At 38.7% G+C, this 11,284-nt stretch overlaps 1 protein-coding gene across 1 annotated transcript; it reads right to left on the bottom strand.

The window, feature by feature from the left end:
* Positions 1-3,179: 3,179 nt before the first annotated feature.
* On the bottom strand, positions 3,180-9,840 carry scd (stearoyl-CoA desaturase (delta-9-desaturase)). The gene is made up of 6 exons (XM_023413396.2): positions 9,689-9,840; positions 9,167-9,422; positions 7,786-7,916; positions 7,461-7,666; positions 6,768-7,000; positions 3,180-5,668 (listed from the first exon to the last, which is right to left on the bottom strand). Exons 2-6 carry the CDS (start codon positions 9,396-9,398, stop codon positions 5,469-5,471), a joined length of 1,002 nt encoding a protein of 333 aa, XP_023269164.1. The 5' UTR covers positions 9,399-9,422; positions 9,689-9,840; the 3' UTR covers positions 3,180-5,468.
* Positions 9,841-11,284: the final 1,444 nt, after the last annotated feature.

Raw genomic sequence — 11,284 nt, 5'->3', positions numbered from 1 at the left:
CACAGTAGTTTATAAAGTTATGATCCTGCCAAAAACCACCCAACTATGACCAGTGGTGGAAACATTTACTCATGTACTTGTATTTTACTGGATTACTTTCAAATGATGCTGCTCTCTCCGTAGTTAGAAAGCATTTAAGCTTTAGTTACTTTGCAAATTCACATTATTAATACAAAATATAATAAAAAATAAATTCTGAATTTAGTATCCTGGCAGGTTGGTTGTTCCCAACTTTACCAGCTGTAACATTAAAGTGATTCTTACACATTAATGCTGGCTTGAATGTGTATGAAGAAGCAGTTGAAGTAGTATTAAGAGATGGGGGGAAAAAAGCAAAAGGGATGCAAACTGTAGTAACTCAGCTGAGCTAGCTGCTGGGATGACTTATCCCCTGACAAAAGGATTTTGAGCTTGTAAAGTGATGTTCACAAATAATTTGAAAGTTTATAGGTGTAAATCAACCTTTGTAAACCTGTAAACTGTCTATTTATCTGTATGTGTTCTTTTATGTGTGTGTGAGTGTGTGTGTGTGCAAGTCTAACCAGCTGCTACTCTGAAGTATCATTATAGATAAAGCTATCTGACGGCATACAAGTAGTAGTGACATTTAAGTGATGCTTATACATTAATGCTCTAATAAGTATAATCCAATAATATATAATTCTGAAATGGGTCATTTATCATAATAAGTACTTTTATTTTTGGTATTTGAAGAATGTTTTTGATGCTAATACTTGTGTACTTTTACTCAAGCACAATTTTTTAATGCATCATTTTTTCTTATTACAGAGTAAGACTCAGGAGGCAGATGTAAAAGTACAGATGCGGGAAAGAGAAGGCACGTGGCACAAAGACAAATCTGGCAGAGGGCAAATGGAAACTAAGGAGCTAATGAGGGAATGTTGAACAGGTGAGCAGGTGAGTGGGAAGGAGGAGCAGGTCAGGTGATTCTGCTGGAAGGGAAGGTGAGCAGGCAGACGGGAGTGGCAGCAGATTGGACCGAATGAATGAAAGCAAGAACGAGCAGACTGAAACCATGACAACTGCTATTGTTACTTCAGTGACAGTAGATTAACTCAAGTACTATATAGGCTACATAAGTAGAAGTTTGAGATACTTGTACTTAACTGGAGTATTTCCATTGTCTGCTACTTTCTACTTCGATTCAAGGTGTTTCAATGATTCGTTTAGTCTATAAATTGCACTAAAATAGGCCAAAGGAATATATTTCATTTACAGTGTCAATAGTAATAGAGAATGAAATCGCAACAGACGCTGGAATTTCAGCATTTTTGTTTCATAAATGACTTGACATCTATGATTAATTGACTAATTGTTTCAAAAAATGAGAGTACTTAGGGAACAAACCACGTACTCCTCGACCTGAAAGTCAGTTGTAATATAAACTGGCTGCTGGTCAGCACACTGGTATGACATTCCTCTTTGCCCTGTGTAAGCCATTTGAGAGTGCTTTACTCATCTGCAGGCAAGAGCTAATAACTGCAGTATTAAATAGGAGGGATATATTTGACTTGCACACTTGTGTTAGCAGCGAAATTGATGTGTTCGGTTCTTAACCACAGAAGGCAAATGCTCAAGGGAACAGAAAAATCCCCAGACAATCCCCCAGCGGGATTTTTACAGAAAATTGCAGATCACCATCTTCACATTCCCACATAAAAAAAAAACGTGTTGGTAGAAGTATTCAGGTCATTCACTTTATCAAAGTTAGCAATACCACAATGTAAAAATACGCCATTACAAGTAAAAGTTGTGAATCCAGTGTTCCTCATGTATTATTCCTATTAGTATTTCCTGTTGTGTTGTTATAGTCTTATATTATTCTGAATATGTGGAGTTCTCTGACTCTTGGTCGGACAAAACACAACATTTTCAATGTCAACTCAGACTCTGGGAAATTGTGTTTGGCATTTTACACGTTTTCTGACATTTTATAGACAATACATTCATTAATCAAGAAAATAATCAGCAATGAAAATACTTGTTAGTTGCAGTACAAGTTCATAAGTATCACAAGTACCCATTATGCGGAAAGTTATAATGGTATAAGTATTTCAATATTGGAATATTATAACTGATGCATGAATGTGTAAGCAGCATTTTTATTTGTTGTAGGAAACAGTTCACACTTAAATGATATAAACTGATCATATGTTTAATATGTAAAATGTTAATCTGAAAAGTAGCTTTTTTTTCTACATTTCTGATAAATTGTAGCTAATGAAGAAAAATCACTCTGAAATGTTGGAGTTTGAGCAGCTATAAATTAGCATGCAAGGTATACATATCTAAAATTTTACTTTAGTAGGTTCTAGAATAGATAAGCTTATGAAATAGAAAGCATTGTCAGAGATAAAACCAGCGGGTCCCAACATTTTTGGTTTCCACCAAAGAGACGGCTTTTCTTTTGTTAACTTCTCAGCTGGTTTCCGCGGGAACGTTCCCCGAACATTCCATGAGCTACATCCCACGCGCTGGTGAGACAAGCACGGATTAACCACGGGGACGATTGGGCCGGTGCCAGCTCAACTAGCAAAATGAAACTTGAATGAAACTGGAAATGAAACTGGCCCTCTATTTAAAGTATTCACGGCCTAAAGAGGTCGAATTATCTGGTATGTCACATGACAATCAAAGACTAGAGAAAAGAACATGTGAATACACATCTGTGAAGCAGAACCTGTTTCTGTGACTGTTATATTAATGTATTGGAACTCTTACTTGAGTAAAGGATCTGAATAGTGTCAGCCAGAACAGAACAGACTTTCCACTGTTAAATGGTGGAGGATGAATCCAGCCCTGACATGTGGCCTCATTCATTCACTTAATCAAGATGAAATGCTTCATGTTTGTAGGAGGTTTGCTGCAGCAGGTGAAGCTCATCTGTTTCACTTGTGTCAAAACCGAGCCAACTTTAAAACTAAGAAATGACTTTCAATTTGTACCAGACTGAAAAGAGGAAGTCAACTGGCTGTAGTCCAAGGCTGAAAACACAACAGTCTGGTTAAAAAAAAAAAAAAAAAGGTTAGGTGTTGACCTATTTAGCCAGTCAGAAATTTTTTGAAAATTCAAAGATTATGTGGAGTACAGATATTTATAAGACAAAGTGAAAACACAATGAATAACAAGAGGAAGAAAAAAAGAAGAGCGACAACTGCTTGAATTACCAGTGTATTGAAAATATTGTGAATTTAATTTCAGAATAGAACACAGTTGAGATTTGACATAATCATTCAGACTGACAACCTTTTGATCCTCATTGTCATTAGGAAAATGTTGATTTCTACGCTCTGGACAGCGGGAGTTGTTTGCATGGCTTGTGATATTTATTGTCGGGTTTGGTAGGAGCCCTGATGATGCTCCAACATTCCTCATGACAGCACCTTTGTGTGGAGGATTTCATACTGAGATGCTGTGATGGGTTGAAACTAGTTGGCACATCCATCAGGGACCATATTTTTCAAGTTAAATTTGGTGATTAAAATGTCTGCACCAGGCGTTAAGTTTGTATCAGATTGTATGAAAATGAACGTCTATGCTCTAGTCATATATATTTATATATATATTTCATATATTTTATACTACCTTGATGTCGTCACGCAACCATTTGGCTAAATTAAATGCTCATGTGGTTTAAAAATAAAAACAATGTTCGACCTGGTGCTTCAGCCTGTAAACATGGACCACGGTCAGATTTGTTTTGTGGTGCTTGAGCCTTTTTGTCTTAACTGACAGGACATGAAGAAGATCAGGAATGGATGCAAGTCATAAGGCATTAGGTTGTATCCTGACTCTTGGGAAAAAAAAAGAGCTGCTCCAATTTGATATATTTTTCCAGACTGTCTGCCAAATTTTGGAATGCAGAAACTTGTTCAGGTTAGAGCAATAATTTTTTTTAAGTCAATAAGAAAAAAAAACCGAAATAAATACATAAATAAGGTCATGTAAGCATTCCGCACACCAGAATTGAAGATGAACATAAACATCGCTGCACCTGAAATTTTGCAACAACAATCAGCTTTTGTAGGACATCAAAAGGAAACCAGACCCTGTCTCAGAAATCACCACGGCAACAGTTCTGATGATCCAAAAGCGATGCAGCTCCACAGTACATTACAAAAATAGACGCGGTTCTGCCGTTAGAGTCACCGACAAAAAAAATACACCTCACTACAACACCTACTACAGTATATCGTCATGCATGGGTGGCATGTTGTTTTTGTAACACCAGAACTGTCACATGACCTGCTGCTACATCGACCAATGGGACCGCTGCTGCAGATGTTTCAGGACAAAAGAGGGACATGTCGGATAAAAATCTTAAAGAGGAAGCAAAAGCCACTGATGCCACAATATTTAAAAACTTCCATGACGATGTTAAGTGAAGAAGCAATATCGACTTAGTGTGCTCTAGTGGACCATAGAGATGATTATAAATATGGCGACAATTGGCACGCTCTTGGCACTGTGATATATTCACCAGAAACACAAAAAAAGTCAATTTAACATTGCATGGTTCTACGGTAAAATGACATTTATCATTTGCTGTTAATGTTCAATGGCAGTTTAAATTTAATGATAAATGTGTCCCTTAAATTGTCTTGAAAACGCTCCATCCAATTATTACACTAGACTAAATACAGTATTAGTCTTTTTTTTCTGCAGAAGACAACCAAGTTATACACAGAAACACAATGCATGACTTGGTTTCTGTACAGTTTTGGCATACCATATACTATAGTCACGTTATAATAAGACGGTCTGGGTTCCCTCACTCTTCCATCATGTGCCATATTTCATTAAAGCCAGCAACTTTTTTTTCTCCTTTTTTTTTTAACGAAACGAACGTGAGTCAAACTCTCATCCTTTTTTTTCCTTTTTTTTTTTCAGATCTTAGAGCGCTCCAAAACTTAATTTATATCAGAACTGTAAAAACTTGCTGTAAACTGCAATAAAAGGCAACAGTCTCCCCATCAGCATCATACCTTATCAGTTAAAACATTGTTACTCCATATTTCAGTGCTCCACTTCTTGTCTATTTTGATTAATAATTGAGTAATACTTACAGAAAAATGATCGGCTACATGACTGATCTTGCATGAAGAAATGCACACCAAAGTGGCAAAACAGCGGAGAATGAAGTTGACTTTTAAAATGTATCTACTTCAAATCTAAAACATCTTTGCAAGACCTTAGCCTGACTGAACAATAGAAACTGAGGCTAAGAGCTTAGCAAAAATGTGTTGTTTTTTTTTTTGTTTTTTTATCCATCTTGAACATTTTGTTTAGTTACAGCTACAAAAACCACAAAAACAAGCAAAATGTGGTCAAGGCCCTCATGAAGCTGACTTTCATCCTCAGAGGATGAGAAATGTATAGCTGTCAAAGAGTGTGAAGCTTCTTCGTTTCGGTTGTCTTGCCTTGAAGCTGACCACAACTCAACAATCTTAGCCACTCCGGTGGCTTCCGTCTCCAGTGCGCTGTATTCGGGCCAGTACCAGCTCGTGGGACACTCTCTTGCGGTCCTTGGCCAGGCCCAAGAAGCACATGAAGTCGATGAAACAAGTTGTAAGGTTCAACTTGCAGCCAAACTCGCTGGTTGCATAGTCATAGGGGAACGTGTGGTGGTAGTTGTGAAATCCCTCACCTGTATGGCACAGGAAACAGAGATGAACATTTCATACTAAAAACAGGAATCGATTCAGACTCTTCACAGCTGCAACATGTTTACAAGGCATTGAGATTGATGTCACATGTCACAAACCTAACTGCAAGTGACTGTAAGTAACTGTCCCTTATATTTGATGGAAAGTTAAGCTTTTTATTTTACAGTTTGGTAAAACATCAATCAAGACACATTCTTGGCACAAGACTAGAGTTCTTGTAAACCACTACATAGACAGAAAGTAGGTTTTCATTCAACCACAACATATACAGTTGGTTTCACAAGCAGGACTCCGCATACAGTGCTGGGCCATAAGGTGATTTTGGTGTGGTGGCTGCTTTTGGAACTGGATCACGTGATAACTACTGGCCTAAAAACACATTCTCCCATACATAATCACTGCAAAAGAAATGACTCTAAAATTATCAGTATGTTTTTTTCTCAGCAGCACAAACATTTCAGTCATAACAATTTAAGCCATTAGGTCCAATAAAGAATAAAAAGTTTTGAACAGCCTGTTGGTAAATGATTTTGCCTCCATTTGTGGGCATGAGGAGTTAGCTAGCTCAGCCAGAGATGGTCTCTGAGGCCTAAACACACAGAGGCCTGATGAGCAGTTTTCATTGGAATGAAGTGGGGGACATTCATTGTGCGCCCTTTGTCGCTGCACTACTGACTCCTCCTGGTTAGTGGCGGTGGAGGTGGATAGAATGGGAATCAGGCATTGGGATAAATAAGGGCTTCAGAGCTGCAACTGTTGGCCGATTAAACAATCGACATAAAAATATCTACAACTATTTTGACAATCAATTAATTGTTTTAGGTCCAGCTTTTTTATTACACTAACTCAGTAGTCTGACTTAGCTGATATTTTGCACAATTATTCCTTGTACAACGTCCGTACATTTCAAGACAGGATTTAACTACTCTCCAAAAATGAACATGTACACGAATCAACAGTGTCAATAATTCACTCCTGCATTATTCAGACTGTGGCTCTAAGTTACTCTTCCAAATCTTTTTTAAAAAAAAATCCTTTCTTTTGTTACAATCAGAGCATGCGTTCACACGTTCTTCATACCTATAGCGCTGAACGTGACAAACTTGTTCTCCCTGGGGTTGATGCTCTTGTCATAGGGCCTGTTCCCCCACATGTGAGCCGCGCTGTTGACCAACCAGGTGGCGTTCAGGACCAAGGTGTACCTCAGCAGAGCCGGGATGAAGTACGCCACCCACAGAGTCTCCCCCCACAGGTACCAAGGCACGAACATTGGGACAAAAAAGCACATGACCAGCACCGACGGCTTGTAATACCTGTTGAGGGGGCAGAGTGGGCGGAGAGCAGAAAGAATTGAACTTACTGTTTACTCAGCAGATCATAAACACAATAATACAATGCTTGTCAAACATGGGATTCCTCACTCTCTCACTTTCCTCCACATGACACAGTTTTCATTGAAACCAACCTGTAGTCATTCTCTACGTGCATGAATGACATGTGAGTAACTGGGACCCTGTTAAACCAGAATGACAAATACATCCTGCACTGCAAACACAACTCTGCATCTGTGTTGGGTATATTGTTTTAGATTAAGTTGCTTTTTGTATTTGATATATTCTCAGAAAATAACATAAGAAATGCACTGCTGCTTGTTCACTGGCAACACTACCTGACAAAGGAGTAAAGTGCACATTTTGTAAAAATCTAAAATCTAATCTGATAATTTGCTATTGGATGAAACATAAAAATCATTCGTTGACTGAAGCTACATACTTCCTTTGAAACATTACAACTTTGTCAGCCAGCAGGTCAGTGAGCTCCAGCTTGCGTCCTTTCTCGATGACGTCGGGGTGTTTGCGCACCAGCAGCCAGCCAATGTGAGCAAAGAAGAAGCCTCGGACGGCGTTGTGAGGGTCCGCGTCTGTCTCTGAATATTTGTGGTGGACCCTGTGGTCTCGAGCCCATTCAAAGATATCATTCTGCGGGTGTAAGTGAAGACAGAGATTACACACACTGTGGACCCAACATGGCATTTACACAGTAATGAAAACTGCTATTATCGCAACGTTAAGTGTGCGCTTGTGTCATTTTTAGGTACCTGAAATGCCATGGAGTTAGCAACACCAAGAAAGATCCTTAGTGGTAATGACGCCTTGTAGGATCTGTGACTCCACAGGCGATGGGCTCCTGCAGTAACTCCTAAAGCACTTATCAAAAAACAAAGTACGGCTGTGGGGAGAAATGCATCAACAAATTAGTTTGACCGCATACTACTCATCTATTCCTGTCATAGGCACTTTATTGCACCACCACTGCACATTGCAATGTATTTGCATCACGCACTGTCAAGAGTTAGGGCTGGGTTGTCAATCCTGCAACAAGTGATATATCAATCACATGTGATACATTGTGATTTCTGTGTAACTGAAGGAAATCATCCCCTTGAAATTGTAAAATGTTTTTTTCAAAAAGCAGAAATGATTAATTCACTATAACATCTGTTCAAACTGTTTTACATGTTTGTGAATTTGCTCCAAAAATCTCTCAACAATGCAATTAAATGTGTCAACCTAGTTTTCCTGCAAAATATATCCAACTGAAAATGTTTAAAATCTGCCTTTGCCTGAACTTGTCTGTACTAGCCTACTTGTTTGACAAGAAATTAAATAACAGCGAATCAAACAAGGTATATTACATGAACTGTGACACTCACTCGGTAGTTTAATTACGTCACATCACATGATGACTGGATGGATAAAACCGTGCATGTATGATAAGACAAACATTAAAATCTACCCAGAAGTCCAGCCTCTAGGGTTCTGATTAATTTGCATATGATTTTCATGATTAATCAATTAGTTGCATTGTCTATAAAATGTCAAATAAATAAAATGCCATCAGTTTCCAGGACCCCAAGGTGAGGTCTTAAAATGTCTTTCTTTATCCCATCAACAGTCCAAGACCCCAAAATATTCAGTTTGCAGTTACATAAAACAGAAAAAAACATACACTGAAAGAGGGGGGGACTGTTGGCAAATGTTTGGGCTTCAAGGTTTATAAATAAGTCCAACAATTAACTGATTATCAATTGCTGATTTCTTCTCTATTGATCTACTAATCAATAAGACGACAAATTGTTTCAGCTCTAATATATTGCCACTTATTGGCAGATCTCTGTTGTTCAGGAGTACAAGTAACATCCTGACAAGCATGCATTGACATTAAATTTCTGATAATATATGCCTCATCTACGTTTCCCCCTTCGTGCAGGATACTGGGAGGATCATGCACAGATATATGTAACCACCACCTTTTTGCAAGCATGCACCAGTGGTGAAAAAGTGGGCCGGGCTGCTGACATAACAGCTGTGATTAAGAAAAAAACGTGAATTTAATTTAAAAAAGAAAACACCACTATCAACACCCAGCCCGTTCAGAAATACTGTTAACAGGTAGATTTACTTTCTATATATACTTACACCAAAGCAAGGTCAAAGGAGATGCTGAAGGGATGAGGAACACGCCGTACAGGGCACCTATATGCAACAGAGTCATCAATATGACATTTTTCCAAACGATGATCTTGGGAGGTTTGGGGCCCTCTTTCTCTTTGTATGTGTGATCAAACGCGTCTTCTGTGGTGGCCTCTGGAGGAACATTTCCGTTGCTGGACTTGTGCTGCTTCTTCTCCAACGCCTCCGCCTCCGTCATCGTGGCTGCGGTTTGGGCGATGCGCTGAGCGGCAAACATGAGAGAAATCCGTCACCTCGGTGTTTTTGTGACGAGCTAACGTCACAGAAGCTAACAAAAAAACACCCTCCTCACACGGTGAATACGTTAATTATTTCTGTGCTATCCAGCTAGCCCTGTAAGCTAGCTGTTTGACGCTGGATGGTAATGTAACGATGATGCTGACTTCTAACTGTGATACGACACTCGCCGCGTTGCATAACACTGATATTACACCTGTAGAGAAAATAAAGGGCAGATAAATAACTCACCAAAGACAAGGAAGATGAGGTGAAAGGAATGTCCGGCTGTTAAACGGAGACGAAGCTGGTCTGTTTAACCCAAAACTACAGTAACCCAGAAAAGGAAGAGTGACAGTCAGCAGCTCCGCAGCGATCGCATCAATGGGAGCTGGAGCTGGAGGTGCGACTGACCAATCAGCGTTCAGATCTCGCCTCAAGTCCGCGCTCTGATTGGCTGCCTGTTTATCTGCTGTTCACCTTTTATTCATTCTCCTGCCAGATGTATATTTACCTCCCCAGGAGAGCAGCTGCTGCTGTCTAGACATGTATTGAATTAACCGCATTCATATTTCCATGTATACGTGAATTAAAACAAATTTACAGTGGCACAAGTAGGAGTGGAAAAAAAAGTGTTAAATTTAATGTTGAAACAAGTTAGTTACTTGTTTGGACCCCCGCCCACCCACAAATACAGGGGAAATACAGGGATGCTTGCTCTGTTACGTCATCCTCATCACCCACCCCCCCAAAAAAAAGAAGAAGAAGAAAAAAGAAATTGATATTGAAAGGGATAAAGTTATGTTCAAACCATTAAAAAACAAAATTCAAAAAAATTCACCCATGGGCAAATCATCCTACATATTTTCGATGGGCTGATATTTTTAAAGTGAAATGAAGAACTACTACTGCATACTATCTTCAAGTTTTTCTATCTATTTCATGACCTTAAAAAACAAAAATAAAAAATTAACAGTAATTGTGGTATGTGGCATGTGACTTTGTGACGAGGCTGGCTTCTATGACAGGACAATGATCCAAACCAAAAATCAAAATCCACCATGAACTAATTCAACAAAGACAAGCTGAACTTTTGGGGCGGCCCTTACAGTCTCCTGACTTGAACATCACTGAAAATCTGTGGTTAAATCTTGGGTGGGTACAGCAAGGTTAGACGCAGAACATGCAGTGTGTGAAACACAGTCTAAAAATATCTCAGAAGTTGAAGTGATCTGAAAGAAGAGTGGGTGAAAAAAAAAAAGCTTTAACAGGAAGATTTAACAGGGTGCTTAAACTTTTGCACATGCCACAATAACTGTAAATTAAAGCTCATGAAATAAGAAGTTACCCTGCATTAACATTCTTTTTACTTCAAAAAAGAAACCAAAAACGAGGGTGCCCAACCTTTTGCAAACAAATTTTGCATGCAAGTAAAATAAAATTTCACCAGAGAACAATCATGTCTCTGTAAAACTGCTACTGAATGTTTCTCATTTGTGAAGTGAATTTCAGTCCACAGCTAAAGGATTTGCAGTATTTATTTCAATCAAATAATGTAAAAAGACTATTAACTGACTCACAGATGGATTACTGAATGGGCACAGGCCCACAGGTCCAAGGAGTCAGGTGGCCCCTGTTCCTGACCCTCTATTTAAAATGACTTGTAACATTTATTTTCAAAAAGTCAATCAAACTAGTAGAAAGACACAAAAACGAGTTAAAAGGGAACTACAAAGAAAAAGGATAGCTGCAAAGGAAAATCTACTTAGAGATAGGGAGAAATGATGCATAAAACTATCATAACAAGACACAGTGATTGTGTGTCTCTTACAGGCTGAAGGTCTAGTT

This window comes from Seriola lalandi, unplaced genomic scaffold (assembly GCF_002814215.2).
Source record: "Seriola lalandi dorsalis isolate HSWRI2012SDOR001 ecotype SW California unplaced genomic scaffold, Sedor1 jcf7180002054516, whole genome shotgun sequence".
In the NCBI taxonomy this organism is placed as follows: domain Eukaryota; kingdom Metazoa; phylum Chordata; class Actinopteri; order Carangiformes; family Carangidae; genus Seriola; species Seriola lalandi.
The sequence above is the reverse complement of the archived record's forward strand: the minus strand, read 5'-3'. Positions and strand labels throughout refer to the sequence as shown.

Excerpts from the sequence above, each read along its gene's own strand:
- scd (XM_023413396.2), bottom strand. The coding sequence starts at position 9,398 with ATGACGGAGGCGGAGGCGTTGGAGAAGAAGCAGCACAAGTCCAGCAAC. Across the intron at positions 7,001-7,460 it reads GTTGTAATGTTTCAAAGGAA|GTATTACAAGCCGTCGGTGC; the intron begins GTATGTAGCTTC and ends CCCCCTCAACAG. Across the intron at positions 5,669-6,767 it reads TGTCACGTTCAGCGCTATAG|GTGAGGGATTTCACAACTAC; the intron begins GTATGAAGAACG and ends TGTGCCATACAG.